The sequence below is a fragment of the Sceloporus occidentalis genome, unplaced genomic scaffold, assembly GCF_023333645.1.
Source record: "Sceloporus occidentalis isolate IW3139 unplaced genomic scaffold, rSceOcc1.0.p SCAF_9, whole genome shotgun sequence".
Lineage (NCBI taxonomy): Eukaryota > Metazoa > Chordata > Lepidosauria > Squamata > Phrynosomatidae > Sceloporus > Sceloporus occidentalis.
This window is the reverse complement of record NW_028316989.1, coordinates 34,506,710-34,523,967: the sequence shown is the minus strand read 5'-3', so window position 1 is coordinate 34,523,967 and position 17,258 is coordinate 34,506,710. Positions and strand designations below refer to the sequence as shown.

General features: G+C 42.6%; 1 protein-coding gene across 1 annotated transcript in view; it reads right to left on the bottom strand.

Annotated features, from left to right (window-relative positions):
* HCN4 (hyperpolarization activated cyclic nucleotide gated potassium channel 4) overlaps positions 1 to 17,258 on the bottom strand; it is a 120,472-nt gene that overhangs the window by 60,559 nt on the left and 42,655 nt on the right. Inside the window, exon 2 of the mRNA XM_089538686.1 lies at positions 15,536 to 15,959. Within this exon, the coding sequence (XP_089394812.1) occupies positions 15,536 to 15,959 (424 nt within the window). The remainder of the gene's footprint in view (positions 1 to 15,535; positions 15,960 to 17,258) is intronic.

The window sequence follows — 17,258 nt, the reverse complement described above, 5'->3', positions numbered from 1 at the left end:
CATGGCAATAAAATGTCATGCTTGATGAAGATGGCTCATTTGAGATGACTGCTCTTGTTCATAAAGACACATGCTACATGTATGTGAATTTCCTCCCATCCTTGTTGCACAGTCCACCACCTTGTCTCAAGTTTTGAAAAGCTTTCTTTTGAGACTACAATTCCCAGAATTCCCCAGGCAACATGGGGAATTCTGAGAACTGTCATACAAAATTAATTATTTCTATGCCTTACGTGCTTTCATTTCTACATATACTAGGGCTAAATCCAAGGAAACATTCAATCTTGGAACTCCACTCAGTGCTAACCCTTCATCTTGGCAGATTGGAAATTAAAGAGTGTCAGAGACATGTACAGAGTGCAATGAATTTACCATTGAATGGCCAGACACCTGTTTGTGATTTATGCAGGCATAAGTCTTAGAATCATAGAGTTGGAAGAGACTCAAGGGCCATCCAGTTCAACTCCCTACCATGCAGGAACTCACAATCAAAGCACCCCTGACAGATGGCCATCCAGCCTCTGTTTAAAAACTTCCAAAGATGAAGACACTTGGAGGGACTGTGTTCCATAGTTGAACAGCTCTTCCTGTCAGGAACTTCTTCCTAATGTTGAGCTGGGATTGCTTTTCCTGTGGTTTGAATCCATTGCTCTGAGTCCTGTTCTCTGGAGCAGCAAAAAACAAGCTTGCTCCCTCCTCTATATGACATCCCTTCAAATATTTAAACAGGGCTCTTAACCTTCTCTTCAGTGCATACACAGTGACTCTCATGCCTTGATCACTGCAAATAGAAGGAATTGTGCAGCAAAGTAATTGCATCTGGCAGACACTTTGACTTCCATTGCCATGACTGAGAAGGTCCTATCTCCCATGGTCACAAGCCCAAGTTCAAGTGGTAGGAGGTCATGCAACAAAGCCCCTGCTGTTGATCTGAACATGGAGGGTCATATGTGTGAGAGCAGGCAATCCGTAAGATGTACTAATGAGCCTGTATGGGCCCTGAAATCCCCAGGAAAGGCCTTTCTTTCCCTTCCAGTTAGGGTTTCAGAAATCTGACTGGTGGGGACACATATTTAGAAGGGCTGCCCCATGGCTGCCCATAGGTTCTGGAATTCCCTGGCAAAGGAGGCTAAAACAGGCCCTTCCTTGACATCCTTTAGCAGGCAAAAGGATTTTCTTCATTCTTAGAGGCATTTGCAAACTGAGGCTTTTTAAAAAAGAACTTTTAAGAGTGTGCTGCACCATTTTAATTGTACTGTTTTTTTTAAAATGCTTTTAAAACATGGTAATTGGATGCTTAAATTGGCTTTAGGCTTGTTCATAGTTTTAATTCTGTTTTAATGTGGATCCTTATATTGTTTTCTAAAAGTATGTTGTATTTGTTTTAATTTGTAAGCTTTCTGAGTCCCAGCTTTGGGGGAAAGGTGGGCTATAAATGATGAGAAGATGGTGATGAACTTCATATTCATCCCCAAAGATGTAGTGTATCATTAAAAGGAGGGGTAGGAAAGCATGGTGCAGTAGTTTGAGTGTTGGACTATGACTCTGGAGACCAGGGTTCAATTCTCTACTTGGCTATGAAACCAGTTGGATGACCTTGGGTAATTCATATGCTGTCAGCCTCAGAGGAAGGCAATGGCAAATCTCCTCTGAACAGATCTTGCCAAGAAGACCCCATGACAAGTTCACCATAGCCTCCTGGAAGAGATCCGTCTTATTACCGCCTTGGATGCCTTCAGGGGGGCAATTAAGATGGATCTCTTCCGGCGGGCGTACCGATCCCACCTTACATAAGAGATACTGCTCTACTCCTCTGACTATGATTGTTTTGTAATTTTACTACTGCTGTATTAATGATAGAGTTGGGTTTTTTAAACTAAAATGACTATTACTGTCATGTTTTATTGACCGCTTATGGATGTATTTTAGGTTGTAATCCTGCCCCAATCCTACTGGGAAAGGTGGGAAATATAAATAAACTACTACTACTACTACTACTTATTATTATTATACAGGGTTGCAATAAGTCAGGACTTGAAGGCACACAACAGCAATAAAGAATCATGTAGATCTCCAGATGAGTCAGAACTGCAACTCCAATTAGGCCTAACCAGAATAAACTACTAGTGAAGAATGCTAGGTGCTATAGTCCAGGAACATCTGAAGAGCAATGTGATTCCCACCCCTGAGCCAAAGTTTTGGAATGGAACTCCAGACATCCAGGTACAAGTCCCTATGTTCAGCAAGGATAGTCTCTCTTTCTCTCTCTCTTTCATATACTCCCACATACCCACACAACACACACACACATTCTCTCATTCAGTCTGACCTACTTCACAGGTTTGTTGTGAGAATAAAGTGGGGAGGAAGAGAGGCGCCACGTGGCATGCATCACCTTGAGCTCGCTGGAGGAAGCATGAGGTATCAATGCCACAGATAAATAAGCCCAATGCAAATTTCACTCCGCTCTGCTGATCTTAACTATCCTATTGCTTGTCTCCCTATTTCTGTGCCATGCACAAAGACACACATGCCTGCCCTTCCGCCTTCAAAATATAGCAAGGTCCAGGAACCTTCATTGCTGTCTGATTCTTTGATCCAGGGAGAGAGAGAAAAGGAAGAGTCAATGAACTGTAAGAGAAAGGAAACTAATGCATTTTTGCTCATTGCAGCCTTTTCCATCCTCACCAGCTGCACCCTTCGCTCTCACCCATGGGTGCCCCCAACCCCTCCACCACTGCAAATGCATTCAGTAGGGGGGGAAAGAAGAATAATCTGATGGCTCAGTCCACTCCGTTCTCCAAGGGGCAGCTCTTCAAGGAATAATAAGAGGGATTGCTCTCTGCATAAAGCACAAGCGCTTGCCTTTGTCCATCCTGCTGATGCTGCAGTGCTTCCAAGGGCAACCCTGCTGAGTCATCTACTGCGATTCTGCAGCGTTGTTGGGAGCCTGGCTTGGGTTGCCACACACACACACACACACACACACACACACACACACACACACACTCACACCCATTGCAAATGTCCATGCCCACGGCCAGCCGGCTCCTGCCAAGATGTGATAGCAGGCGGCACTGGGAGGATTCCTCTAACAGTCTAGAGGACAGTCTGTCCCTGCTGTAACCTGCCTAGCACACCTCTCCAGATTGTAATTGTTTGAGAAGAACAGGAGGAGAAGATCTAGGGAGAAACAGCAACAACGCACCCACCTGTTTTGTTTCTTACTGAGACTCAAGACTGAGCACTCCCTAAAATAGAAAGGGGGTGAACAGGGGTGTGTTGCTTTGGTTCTCTGGAGAAAAACCAGGTGTTCTCTCTGTAGGCATGGAAAGATTATTGGAGATTTTTTTTAAATGGTCAAAAACATGTGTCAAGTACTGAGGAAAGTGTTGAGAAAAATCCTAGATTGGCGAGAATTTTTGCAATCTGAGCATTTTCTGTGCAAAAAATAACGACAAGAGCCTGCATCACCAAAGCAACTACAAAAATGGATCTTTCCATCTTTGTGGTTATACCTGACTATTATGATCCTTGGGCAAGTCACATTCTTTCAGCCTCAGAAGATGGCAATGGCAACCCCCCCACTGAAGAAACCTGCCAAGTAAACCCAAGGATAGGTTCGCTGTAGGGTCGCCATAAGTCGAAAATGGCTTGAAGGCACACAACAACAACCCCACAAAAGCCTACCTTTGCAGCTTGGCATTCCAAGGTGCTGAAGAGCAAGATGCTGGGCAATGATGTCTGTAGTAGTCTCCAAGTCTTGGGGTGTGTCATGAACAGGCAGTTGGAGAGGTCCCTTGGGATCCTGATACAACTGCATGTTCAAAGGTGCCCTGGTACTCAGAAGTGTCGCTAGGTAATGCGTGTGTGGAGATGTGGACCACACCAGGTGGCACCCTAAGGGTTGGGACACCACTACTGCCCAAACATCTGCCTTTTGGCAGAAATGGGCTGTGGCATTCACCTGCATCTCTTTAAAGTGCTGGAGCTCAGCAGACGAGACGATGTGAAAGGGGAAAGGAGAGGCCCTATGTTGTTGTTTTTTAGAATTAATTTTTCATTTTAAAAAATTTATTCTTTTAAAATTTACTTTAAAATAATAATTAATTTGTTTTATTTATATACCGCTATTCCAAAGATCATAGCGGTGAACAGCAAGTAAGCTAATTTGCCCCCAACAGTCTGGGTACTCATTTTAGCGACCTCGGAAGGATGCAAGCCTGAGTCGAGCTTGGGCCCTTTTTGCTGGTCTTGAACTCGCAACCTTGTGGTTTTGAGTGAATGGCTGCAGTACAGGCATTTAACCACTGCGCCACCAGGGCTCCTAAACATCACATTTTACCAAATTTTCACTTTAACCACAAGAAACTATGTATATGTAAATACATTTAGGCTGTGCGTATGATATTGTAATTTAAAGGTATAATTTGAAGTTTGCTAGTTGTTTATGTCACAACTGTTGCCACTACATTCAGTGATATACGGGAATTACGACTTATGACTAATGTTACTACAAAAACATTACTACGGATTCCCCACCGGTTTACGGCCTTATAACTGTTCAACATGTTTCTTGCACAGAGAATGCTGTAGTTGGGTACATGTTCTACACAAAATTCACACATGGCTGTTTTACAAAGAAAGCCACATTTTCTGCACAGGAAAGAGCATTATTATTGTTTTCTATGCAGAAAATGTTGTTTTCTATGGAAAACAGCCACACGCAAATTTTGCACTGAATTACTCCTGAAGTGAAGACCATCTTTGAAAACTGCACAATTTTCAAAGACTTTCACACAGCAGGACAAAAATTGCTAAAATTACTTGTTGCTTCGTTTAAGGAAGAAAGATTTGTGAGGAATCACACCCCTGACTCTCCAAAAAGACATCAAGGCAAATGGATCTAATAGGGTTTGGCATTTTGTAAAGGCTTCTTCTTTTACTGCTTCCATCAGAAGCCTGGGAAAAGAAGAAAGCATCTTTCAGGGGGGCTTTAGTTGTGTACTTCTGCATGACAGTTAGTTGGATAGATGGCCCTTGTAGTCCCTTCCAGATCTAAGCTTCTAGGATTCTAAATTCATCTCCAAGCTCCTGGCACTCCCAAATGATCAAACTAGACTAAGTGTAACTGTAGCTCCCTGCCTCCTATTTCACTTCACATAACCCAGGAATGGGCCAAATGCCCTGTAGATACATATGTGGGGCTGGAGAAGATTGCTTAGGATTCCATGGTCAGCCAAAAAGATAATCAGATGGATCATGGAACAAATCAAACCAGAAATCTCGTTAAAAGCCAAAATGATAAAATTGAGACTGGCCATATAATGAGAAGGCACTGATCACTGGAAAAGACAATAATGCTAGGAAAGGTATAGGGCAGAAGACCACATCCCAGATGGGTTGACTCAGTTGGGGGATACAGGCATGGGATTGCAGGAACTATGCCGATAAGTGGAAGACAGGTGTTCTTGGAGATGTGTCATTCACAGGGCCGCCATGAGTCAAAGTCGACTTGGAGGCAGATAACAACAACAACAAAATCAGAGGCAAAATGGCACCTAGCACCACTTGCTGAAAGAGCGTGAGGCTGAGGATGTTATTGTATCCATGTCTTGCTGTTTGTGCACTTGTCATCAGAACATCCAATTGGTTACTGTAGGAAAAAGTATATTAGTCTGATCCAATACAACTTTATTTATGTTAGTATTTTAAACCTGGGCAGCTTAATTCCTATTTGAAAAAGAGAGAGGGAGGGGGAAGAATGACGAATTTGCCCTCATAGACAGAGATCCTCATGCTAAAGAACAGGGGGAGGCTCCAGGGAGCTAAATTGACTTGCAAACTGATTCCCCAGAGGGCCTGCATGGAATTCCTGCTGAACCTAAAAATTAAGGTTGAAAATGAAGCAGAAAAACAGTTCAGTGACTATGAGAGGGAAATTGGCACCTGGTCCCCAGATCCCAAGAGGAATTTCGGATCCAGGTTCCCCAAAGATCTCCCTGTGCTAAGCAGCTTTAGTCAAACTACCAGTGGTGCCATCAGGCAATGACTTTGGGGCAGATATTTGGAGCTTCACTTAGCTAAATAAGCAAAAGGGAGCCTCAAAGGCAGTAATAAGGCTGGATGATTACATTTCAAAATGCGTGTCAGCAACATTGGCGGCCAAGCAGCATCCTGTTAGGGCCATATGCATGTGTAAGCTTCCCGTATGTGTCCCCCTTTTTAGGCATTGTGGAGCTTGGCATTACTTTCCTTCGACCACAATCACATAACCACCACCCAGCTTACAAAATACCCTCTGAAGTCCTCTTCGCAGCCATTCCACACTTTATGGGGAGCAAACACAAAACGGACATCAGTGCTGGGATCTTCCAAAGGTCTCAGCACTGCTAGAAGTATTTTGCGTCCAGTCATGGAGGCATAACCAGATCCTTCTGTGATCCTTCCCAATCCCCAAAGTACCTAATAGCCATGTCAAAGACTTCAGAGGTTGTTTGGTAAGCCAGGTAGGACAATATATAGCTCATTTTGGTATAGGCCCACATACAGATCTATTCCACTATGCTAAGCCAGTACTGTATAAGGTGGACTGGCATTCTGGTAAACTAGTGGTCTAGGGCATAGCCAAATTCATCTGTGATTCTTCCCACTCTACACAAAGCACATTATAATAGCCATGCTAAGGGCTTCAGAAGTTGCTTGGTAAGTCAGGTAGGACAATATATAGCTCAACTTAGAACAGGCTCACATACATCGGGTTGAGAAAGGCTGTATATGGTGGACTGGCACTCTGGTAGACCAGAGTTCAAATCCCTGCTCAAATCCCTCTCTTGAATAAATCTTGCCAAAAAGTCAGAGTAGACTTGAAGGCACATAACAACAACAATACTCATTGCCATATAAAAAGAATCCTTCCACCCATTTTCTCTAAAAGTGTAGATGTGTAGAGCAAAATAGATCATGGGAAAAATATCTGTAGGATGCAAGCAAGGGATAAAACATTTTCTTCTCTAGCCCTGAAAAAGATGCCATATTGATCTTTTACTTCATCCCAAAAAGAAAAAAAGAAAAAGAAACCTGAGGTTAACTTGAATTCATTAACCGGGCAAACTGGATAATTACGTGTCCCAAAACTGTCTCTGAAACAGCTCTTTTCACAGTGGTGCTTCTGAAAATAGCTTCATCAATATGACTCTTGCCCATTAAACCTTCACAGCTCTTGGTACCCAAGTCAGGAGTGAAGCTGAAACCTCCTTGGAGAGGTTTATATAGCTAGAGGGGAACAAGGGAAAGGTAAGGCTCCCCATGTCAGCCTTCTCCAACATGACTGGACAATCCCAGCATGATGGGAACTGTAGTCCAACACATTTGGAGAGCCCAAGGCTGAGGGAGACTGGCTTAGACATTTGCAATGTTACCTCCACTGTAGACTGAATGCTCCCTAGTGACCATATAGGCCCAGTGTAAGCTATACAGTTATTCTCTCCAGTGATTGGGAGTGATGGGAATTGTAGTTTGATGCCATCTGGATGTATTTTTGCCTTTATCTCTTTGTCAGAATGGAATAAATAAAATAAAAAAATAAGATCACAGTAGTGTGTGGATGGTCATTTGTCATGGATGATTAAGCTGTGGATTCCTGCTCTGGACAGGATTGACCTTGTTGACTTGGAGGCCCTTTCCAGCTCTGTAGTTCAATGGTATATGCATACCTTCAAAATCAGTTCACTCCCCTAAACAAACTAACAAAAAATGCTCTTAAGCTAACTGTTTTCAGGTCATGGCATGTCCATAAATATTCGGGTCAGGAAACAAAGCTGTAGCAGTAGGAGGGATAAACACTGTGCACTTTATATAAAGGAAAAGAGGAGTTGTCAAAATAATTTTCTTGTTGGGTTCCTTTAAGTCATTTCCAACTTATGGCAACCCTAAGGTGAACTTATCACAGGGTTTCCTTGACAAGATTGGTTGAAAGAGGGTTTGGCATTGCCTTCCTATGATGCCAAGAGATCGTGACTTCCCCAAAGTCACCCAGTGGATTTCCACAGCTGGGTGGAAATCCCATGGCTGGGTTGAACCTTGGTCTCCTAGGTCCCTAGTCCAACACCCACCACTACAACACACTGGCTCTTTCATAGAATCATAGAATCGTAGAGTTGGAAGAGACCCCCAAGGGCCATCCAGTCCAACCTCATTCTGCCATGCAGGAACTCTCACTCAAAGCATCCCAACAGACGGCCATCCAGCCTCTGTTTAAAGACCTCCAAGGAAGGAGACTCCACTACACCCTGAGGAAGTGTCAGTCTAATATACCAATACAAATGTGATACTATCTAGAACTTGGAAAAGTAACTTTATTGAACTACCAGAGTTCCATGGCCAGAAACGTAAATTTTCCAGATTCCAATAAGATTCCATGATTTGATTTGGATTTCCTACATGGCAGGGGGTTGGACTGGATGGGTGGCTCTTCCAATTCTATTGTTGTATGATTCTATGATCATAACCCAAACCAAATCCCCTCATGTCTGGAGTCTAGGAAAGGCTGACAATTCCACTCCCACCTCCAACATCCTCTTCCATCTGAATTTTTTTAAAAACATGAGCTCTTGACATCGCAACACCCAGTTGTGGTGAAGCCTATTGGAAAATTCAACCTCCAAACAATTTACTTTGTAAGGGACGGGGGGGGGGGGAGGAATTATAACTTGTGACTGGGGAGAAATCAGATGGCAGCTGTTGCTAGCTGGAAACTTTACAGATGTCAGCTCTCCAGCAGCCATTGCCAACCTTGAACTGAACTGAAACACTAGGCACCGTATTCAGGGTTCAGTGAGATGTATTCTGGCGTTTGTTATGCCAAAGTCAAGATGGGGATATCTGCTCTCCTAACATGTTTTTTGGCAATGTTTTTTGAGTTGGAAAGAGGGCTCTTTGGATAGTTTTATGGAGACCCTTATCAGCCGGAGTGATGTCTTTTCCTCACTCCTTCTCTTTTCTTTCCCCACAAGAGAACACAGAAAGCTTCCTTTGTCTGTTGTGTGCGTTCAAGTCATTTTCAACTTATGGCATAGTGTATTTATTGCCCAATGTGCCCCCCTGGTCTTCCACAGTTGCCCACCTCTGCCCTAAACTGAAAGCAAAATCCTCTACTTGCTAAATGGACCTGGAATATGACTGAAGTGAGAAGAGATTAAAGCAATTTCTACCTGAAGATAGGCTTCTTCTGTCTAGCAGCCTTGGCAGAAGAAAAACATGACAGTGTAGGAGCACCCTGCACCTAGACATTAATTCTCACCTAGAAATATTCCACACCTCATGCTGCTGTAAAATTATGACACAATGATGGAATGGAGAATCCCCCACAGGCTTCACAACAGGTTTCCCCATTCTCCGTTCCACTGTGTAGATCTATCATAGCTTTTATTCATCTTTCCCCAAAATCAGAGCCCAGTTATTTCAGCGTTCCATTCCTACTGCCCCTGGGTACTTGTCCTTCTCCAACCCCCTCCCTTATTGAACTTCTTCGCTGAGAAACACAACATTAAATTCAAATTGTTGCCGCCAGGTAATCATAAAAAGCACTTTGCTTCTGTTTTTTGCCTCCAAGATGTAACGACAAAGCTATTCAAATATTTGCCTTCATTTTATAGTTCATTACATACCAGCTCCCTGCTCCACACTATTCTTTTAGAAATCAGGCGCTTCCATTGCCCAGACAGAAAGCATGATTGATGCTCCCACTGGGAAACTTCCCATTTGCAGGTCTAGCTGTAACCTGAGGCAGAGAGAAGCAGTCTGTGTGGCAGATCCTAGGTAAAAATTAGGATGGCAAAGAGATACCGAGCTAGGCATCCCCAATGGCCTACTGTGCAATATTCTTGTAATGAAGGACTCTTCATTGTTATTGTTGTTGTCTTACAGTGGACCCTTGGTATCCTCAGGGAATTGATTCCAGGACCTCCCACGGATACAAAAAAAAATGTGGATGTGAAGGGAGCTTGAGCACCAGTGGCATCAATAGGAGGGTGCAAGGTGCTCAGCCTGCACCAGGTGACACCAGTTGCTCAGTGGCATCAGTAGGGGGGGTACAGGGGGTACAGACCACACCAGGTAACACCCTAAGAGGAGGTGACACCCACACCACTGTTCATCACACATCTGCATTTTGGCAAAAATGGGTTGTGGCAATCACCTGTATCTCTTTCAAATGCTGAAAAGATGGGATGAGAGTCAGTGGGAAGAGAAAAGAGAGGCCCCAGATTTAAAAACATCACATTTTATCAAATTTTGACCTTAACCACATGAAATTATGTATATGTAAACACATTTATTATGTGTGTGTGGCATTGTAATTTAAAGATATAATTTTAATTTTGCTAGTTGTTTATGTCATAACTACAGTCCTCCCTCCGTTCTCACAGACTTGGGATCCGCACCAATTGATTATCCATGGGGGGTGAACGGAGAGAATTAAAATGGGGTGTACTCCCATGGCGCATGCCTGCACGCCCCCATGGGAGCATGCTTCCATTCAAGCTAATAATATGCGTGGTTTTCCATTTTTCCAGGGGGGGCTCCAGAACGGATCCCCCACAAAAACGGAGGGAGGACTGTATTACCATTACATTCAGTGATATATGAGAATTACAATCTACAAGTAAATAAGTACCAAAAAAAAAAACATGATTAAGGATTCTGTATGGTATGGTATGGTATGGTATGGTATGGTATGGTATGGTATGGTATGGGAGGTCAATGGAGAGGTAAAACCATGAGTTACTGCACTAGGTGACATCAACCCTAGGGATGCCACTGCAGTTGCCCCCTCTTCCCACAGTGGTGGTGGAGTCAGTGTACCCCTTGCAGTGGCATCACTAGGGTTTGCGTCACCCAGTGCATAACTCATGGTATCACCCACCCGCCCCCCCACAAACACACCCATTGACCGCCTCCCATTACCACACCATACAGAATCCTTAGGAATTAGTTTGCTTGTATTAATGTTACTCACCCATCGTTAATTCCCATATATCACTGAACGTCATGGTAATAGTTGTGACATAAACAACTAGCACAAGTAAAATTACATTTTTAAATTACAAAGGGTTTACAATAGTATATGCATAGCCTAAATGTATTTACGTACACATAGTTGCTTGTGCTTAAAGTGAAAATTTGGTAAAAAATTGAAATAATTTTTATTTATTTTTTTAAAAAAGTAAAAATCAATGTTTTGAAATTTGAAATTTTAATTTATTTTTTTAAAAACAAACAAACCTGGGGCCTCTCTTTTTTCCTCCCACTGAGCCTCACCCCACTCACACTGTCTCTTCAGCGTTTATATGGGACACAGGCAAATGTCACAACCCATTTCTGACCAAAAGAAGATGTTTCAGGAGCAATTGGTGTCACTCCTTCTTAGGGTGTCACCTGGTGCGGTCCGCACCTCCCTCACCCCTTTATTGTTGTCACTGACCCCTCATGGCTTTGCCACCACCCAGTTTAGCTAATAAAATTGCTTGTATATGCATATGTAATGAAGGACTTTATCGCACCAGGTAAGTAAGGCACAATTACATCAGAATAACAGCACCTTCGAAAGCAGCTTACTACATGATGCTGTGGTTCAGTTCTTCTCCTGTGGACGATTGTTTGAAATGCCCTTTTTAATAAAATGCACTCAAAAATCCATTAATAATCCCCTTTCCTGCTTCTCTTGTGGTGTGGTTGCTGGTGTGAACGTTTCGTGATCTGGGGTGTTCAGGGCTGGTCAGTGGGCATGTTGTGGGGAAACATCAGTCCAGCTCTGATGATCACGGGCAAAGGAGAAGAAGAGAGAATTTTAATTGTATGTTTTTAATTGCATTTGTTTAAAATTGTAATCTGTTTTGTGTTCCAAATTTGGGGTAAATGTTGGATGATGATAATGATGATGATTTTAATTTGATCTGCCAAGAAATTGGAAGCTCTCTCCTCCAATCCAATTTTCTCCCTACTCCTCCTGCTTCCACCATGAAAGGACTGTAATGCAAAGTTCAGTTTCCCTTCTTATATCCCAAACCCCATATCCTCCAATATTTCACGGATGATAACCAGGATATGTGCAGTGCAGTCAAGCAACATTGAAATGTGCTCAAGACGACAAAAGTCAGGAATGAAGAACAGTCAAGCAAGCAGAGGGTGCAGCAGTTTCCTAAATTCCCATACATCACTTTCCTCTATAGGGGAAAAAAATCCATTACCAAATTACATCCCTCCCATCCAGTCAACTGGGGCTAGTCAGATAAACCAAAAAAATTCTCTTACTGACCCTCCACCCCACCACCTTTTCCAGCCCCATTTGGGAGTTTGTCTCCCTGCAGTGCTATAACACTATAATTCCTCTGATACAATAAGTCTCAATTGCATAGCACTTTTGAAGACAAAATGCTTTTTTAATGCTATTTTAATGAGAGAAAGGACTCATCGCATGGCTCCAAATACCCAACATAGATTATCGATGCTGTTGCTGATAACAATAATGATGGTGCTGATCCTGCCTTTTCCCCATCACTGGGACCCAAGGCAGTTAAAAGTTAAAACAGTTACAGTTAAAAGCTAAAATATAATTAAATTATCAATCAAAGACAATACTGCACTATACTGTTATAGCATTATTATTATAGCTTCATCAGGAAAGGGTCTTTAATAATGTGCTGTGTTGCCTGTATTCCTTGTTTTTCTTTTCAACGGGCATGCTTTAAATGGCTTTAAACTTAAATACATAAATAAAGGAGGCCACCAGTCTAACCTCTCTTGGGTTTAATATGCACTGCAGAAATAATGCAGTTTGAGAACATTTTAACCACCATGGCTCAATGCTATTGAATTCTAGGGTTTCTAGTTTTGTGAGATAGGTAGCCCTGTCGTTCCACATTTTGTCCCTGGTAATAGTGGACAATTATGGCAACCCTAGTCAGAGAGCTCTGGTGCCACAACAGACAACAAATCCCAGAATTCCATAGCACTGAGCCATGGCAATTAAAGCAGTATCAAACTGCATTATTTCTACAGAGCAGAAGTCCTAGAATCTGGAAAAAGCCACTGAGAAGCCCCTCTCCTGTGTTCCCATTAGAAGTACCAGTGGTACTGGCAGGACAGGGTGAAAGCTTACCCAGAAGATCTCAAAGCATGGGCAAGTTCATGTGTGCAGAAATGGGCTGGCTTTCTGTTAGGAGCATAAGTTCATGTACGTAAGTCTCCCTTTTGTGTGTGTATGTCCTTTTGGGGACACTATGGAAGTGAGAGCCAGCATGATGTAGTGCTTTGAGAATTGGACTATGACCTGTTTTTATTTTAGCATGAACTTTTGTGGATATAAACCCATTTGTACAGATGCACTGACTCCTTTTCCACACTTTGTTGTTGTTACTGTGTGCCTTCAAATCATTTCTGAGCCAGCATGGATAGTAGTGTGAGCAATGGACTATGACTGGAGACCAGAGTTCAATTCCCCACTTGGCCATGAAACCCACTGGGTGACCTTAGGCAAGTCGCATGCTCTCAGCCAGGGGAAGGCAATGGCAAACCTCCTCTGAACAAATCTTGCCAAGAAATCCCCATGATAGGTTTGCCTTAAGGAAATGACTATGACACCATAAGTCAGGAATGACTTGTAGGCACACAACAACAACAACAACAACAACAACAACAACAACAAATGGAGGGTGGCATTTCCTTCTTCCCTCTTCAGCACTCAAAGCCTCCCTCTAGCTTACCGAACACCCACTGAATCTCCCCTCCCATAACCGTTATGTGCTTTCTCGGGAGTGGGCAGGATCACAGAAGCATCCCCCAGATGTGAAATGATGACATTAGCATCAAAATCACTGGGATCCTCCAAAGGTTTCAGCACTGTCGTACTCGTTTCATATCTTGCAATGAGGATGTAGGCAGATGCTTCTGTGATTCTGTCTGCTACTCAAGCTACAGGCAAGAGACATTAACACTTGCATCCTGAAATGGGAACCACAGAGGAGAATATATAGGGGAAAAGGATGGTGGAAGACAGGTGGGAAATCTGTCTATCACTGATAGCATCTTGTCAGAGGACTCTCCATTGCAGGTTGCATTCTGCCTTTTCACTAGAACCTCAAGGGTATCCTAACAAATCAGATGGCAAGAAAAAGGGAGGGGGGGGAAGCCAGGTACAAAATAGCTCAGATGGCAGAACCAGAAGGTAAATGGCCATTCAAGGGGTAGAAAATCAGATGCAAAATGGCAGCTCAGATGGTGAAACTTAGAGGCAAATTGGAAGCTCAGGGGAGTTGAGTCTGTGAACCCTGCAATGAGGTAATCTGCATAGCCAACCATGTGTTCACTTAAAACGCCACCAAAAGAGAACAAAAGAGTGCATCAATTTGCATAAAACAGCATGCATTGATTTCTATGTAGAGATGCAAAATAATTTTAGTAATTTAAAACTCTACATCTCATGCTAAAGACAATGGCCAGGTGATCTGTGTGCCTGCTGTTGAGTTTGATCTCCAGGGAGCCCTTTCACACTAAGCAATAATAGTGTGATTCCATTTTAATGTAATTTTGCAATTTAAGAGAGATATTCAGCCAGAGACCTCCAGTGCCTCACCAATCTACCAACCCCAGGATTCCATAGGAAGCTGCCATGGCAGCTAAAATGGAATCATAGTGCTAGAACTGTACTGTGAAAAAGCCCCTTGTGTTGACTGCGGATGAGTAACTTCAAGATCCACAATCTTCTTTCTTAAATGATTTAAACAACAATGATTTGACACTCAAAGAGGGGACAACTATGAAGAAAGGATTGTCCTTTGACATCCCTTCAAAAAGAGGACTGCCCTCTATAAAACAGGACACATGGCCTTACTATACACAAATACACATTTATACCAGTGTTACTGGTGTAACCCTTGTGCTACAACTAGGCTATTAGGTCAGGAGTTCTAATAGCCTACTTGGGTGGAAGAAAAGGCCTTTTTGCTATCAGAGAAACCATTGCTGATCTCCTGCAAATGACCTACCATTATACTAGCTGATGCCTCTGATCTGCCCATCCTAGAGCTACAGATTGCAAATCAGCTTACCTAGTCACAGAATCACAGAATCATAGAATCGTAGAGTTGGAAGTGACCACAAGGGTCATCCAGTCCAACCCCTTGCCATGCAGGAAATCTCAATCACAACTATTGACCATCCTGGCTGGGGTTGATGAGAGTGGGAGTCAAAAATATTTGGAGGGCACCAGGTGTAGGAATGGTGGTATAGATGAACGCAGAAAACTGACTAGATCAGTGCTGCTCAAAGTGGTGGTCTATGGCAAGCTTCTGTTAAGAAATAAACGGTTGTTGCTAATGGGCACAAATATGCTACCTATCACTGGCATGTTGAGAGAAAGAATGACTGTCCCCCACATAAGAGAATGTAAGATGCACTGCAGTAGACAATATGCCATAGCACAAAATATTTTTCACAGAGAAACCAGACTGTTGGCCAGTAGCCTATCTGTGCTCACCTCTTCCCACTGATGGATGTAGCGTATGAGCCTGGATAGCCGCAGAAGACGCAAAAGGCTGAGGATTTTGGTGAAGCGGACGATACGGAGGGCTCGGGCTGTCTTGTAAACCTCTGAATCAATGCGCGTCTCCACAATCAGAAAAATGTAGTCTACAGGGATGGAGGAGATAAAATCCACCACAAACCAACTCTTGAGGTACTTCATCTTAATCCTCTGTGGGTCCAGGATGATCTCTGTGTTGTCCTCCACCACAATCCCAGTGCGGAAATTGAGGACCAAGTCAATGAGGAAGAAAGTGTCCGAGACCACGTTGAAAACGATCCATGGCGTGGTGTTCTCATCCTTGAAGAAGGTGATGCCAACGGGTATGATGATCAAGTTCCCAACCATCAGGAGCAGCATTGTCAGGTCCCAGTAAAACCTAGCCAGCAAAACAGAGAAATGCTGAATAACCTGAAGGAATAACTGTGTGTCTAAGACAGGAATGGGCAGACCTTAGGACTGGGGAGATCAGCATTCATTTCCACTAGAACTGCAAGATCCACCAACTGCAGGCAGGTTCAACATAATAGTTGGAGGCACGGTGGACAAGGACTGAAGTAGCGATGGAAAGAATATTCAAAAATATATTTTTTAAAATGATTGAAATACATGTTTGGGGAGTATTGAGAAACCCTGACCAGAAGAATCCTGATCCCAATCATTTCAGAAAAGGGATACTCACCCTGTAGTAATATATTAGCAATATATTGCTCTTACTATATATTATTCTTTCAATAAGTAACGGCAATGACTTACTTTGAAGAATTCAGAAGCAATGATGAATTACCTTTTTTAAAAGGAACATTCTAATATTTGCTTTTGTTTTTCTCCTAACCCTAACCCTAACCCTAACCACTTTATCTCCCACTTCTTGAGTTAGATGCTATGCAATCCCTTAACTATAAATACCGAATTCATTCAGTTATATTCATTATTCATTTTGTTAAATTTATGACTCTCTCCTGTTATATGAATCTTCCGGTTCCATATGTAACCTAGCTTCTTTCTTTTTTTTTAATTATCACCTAAAGAAAGGGTATGAACCAATAAAATTGATGTTTCTGTGGAAGCTGAAGGACTTATGAAGAAACTCTCTGTTTCTCTCAAGCTTGCAGTGTTGATTTCAGGGTCAATGTGCCACTCCAATTATAAAATGCTATAGGATCACTTGCAGTGCTAGGATAGACATTCTGAAGTTATGTAATGGATATCATCCCAAAACAAGCCGTTATTTAATGTTATGAACATTTACAGGACACGGTGGGTATGTGACTGCAATCTTAGACCCAAATCCATTTGTCATTTTCAGCCAACTAAAATAGACTCATTGAATCTACTGCTGAACAGTGGATCAACATTTAAGTAAACCCCATTCATTTACTGGGTCTAAGTGAGACTAGCCGCTAGACAATAGACTGCATGTATACATTTATTATCTGTACTTGTTACAAACCTACAAAACAATTTTCCTAGATAGTGGACAAATCATTTAAAAATATTATTGGATTTAATATATATATAAATACAAGGAAAAGGGCTGGAATAAAAATGTAGAAAAAGGTAGGGAGAGGAAGGCACAAGATCCCCACTCAACCATGGAAACCCAGTCGGTGATCTTAGGCAAATCACACTTTCTCAGAACACATCTAGACTGATGAAAAAGACCAGAAAGTCCCAG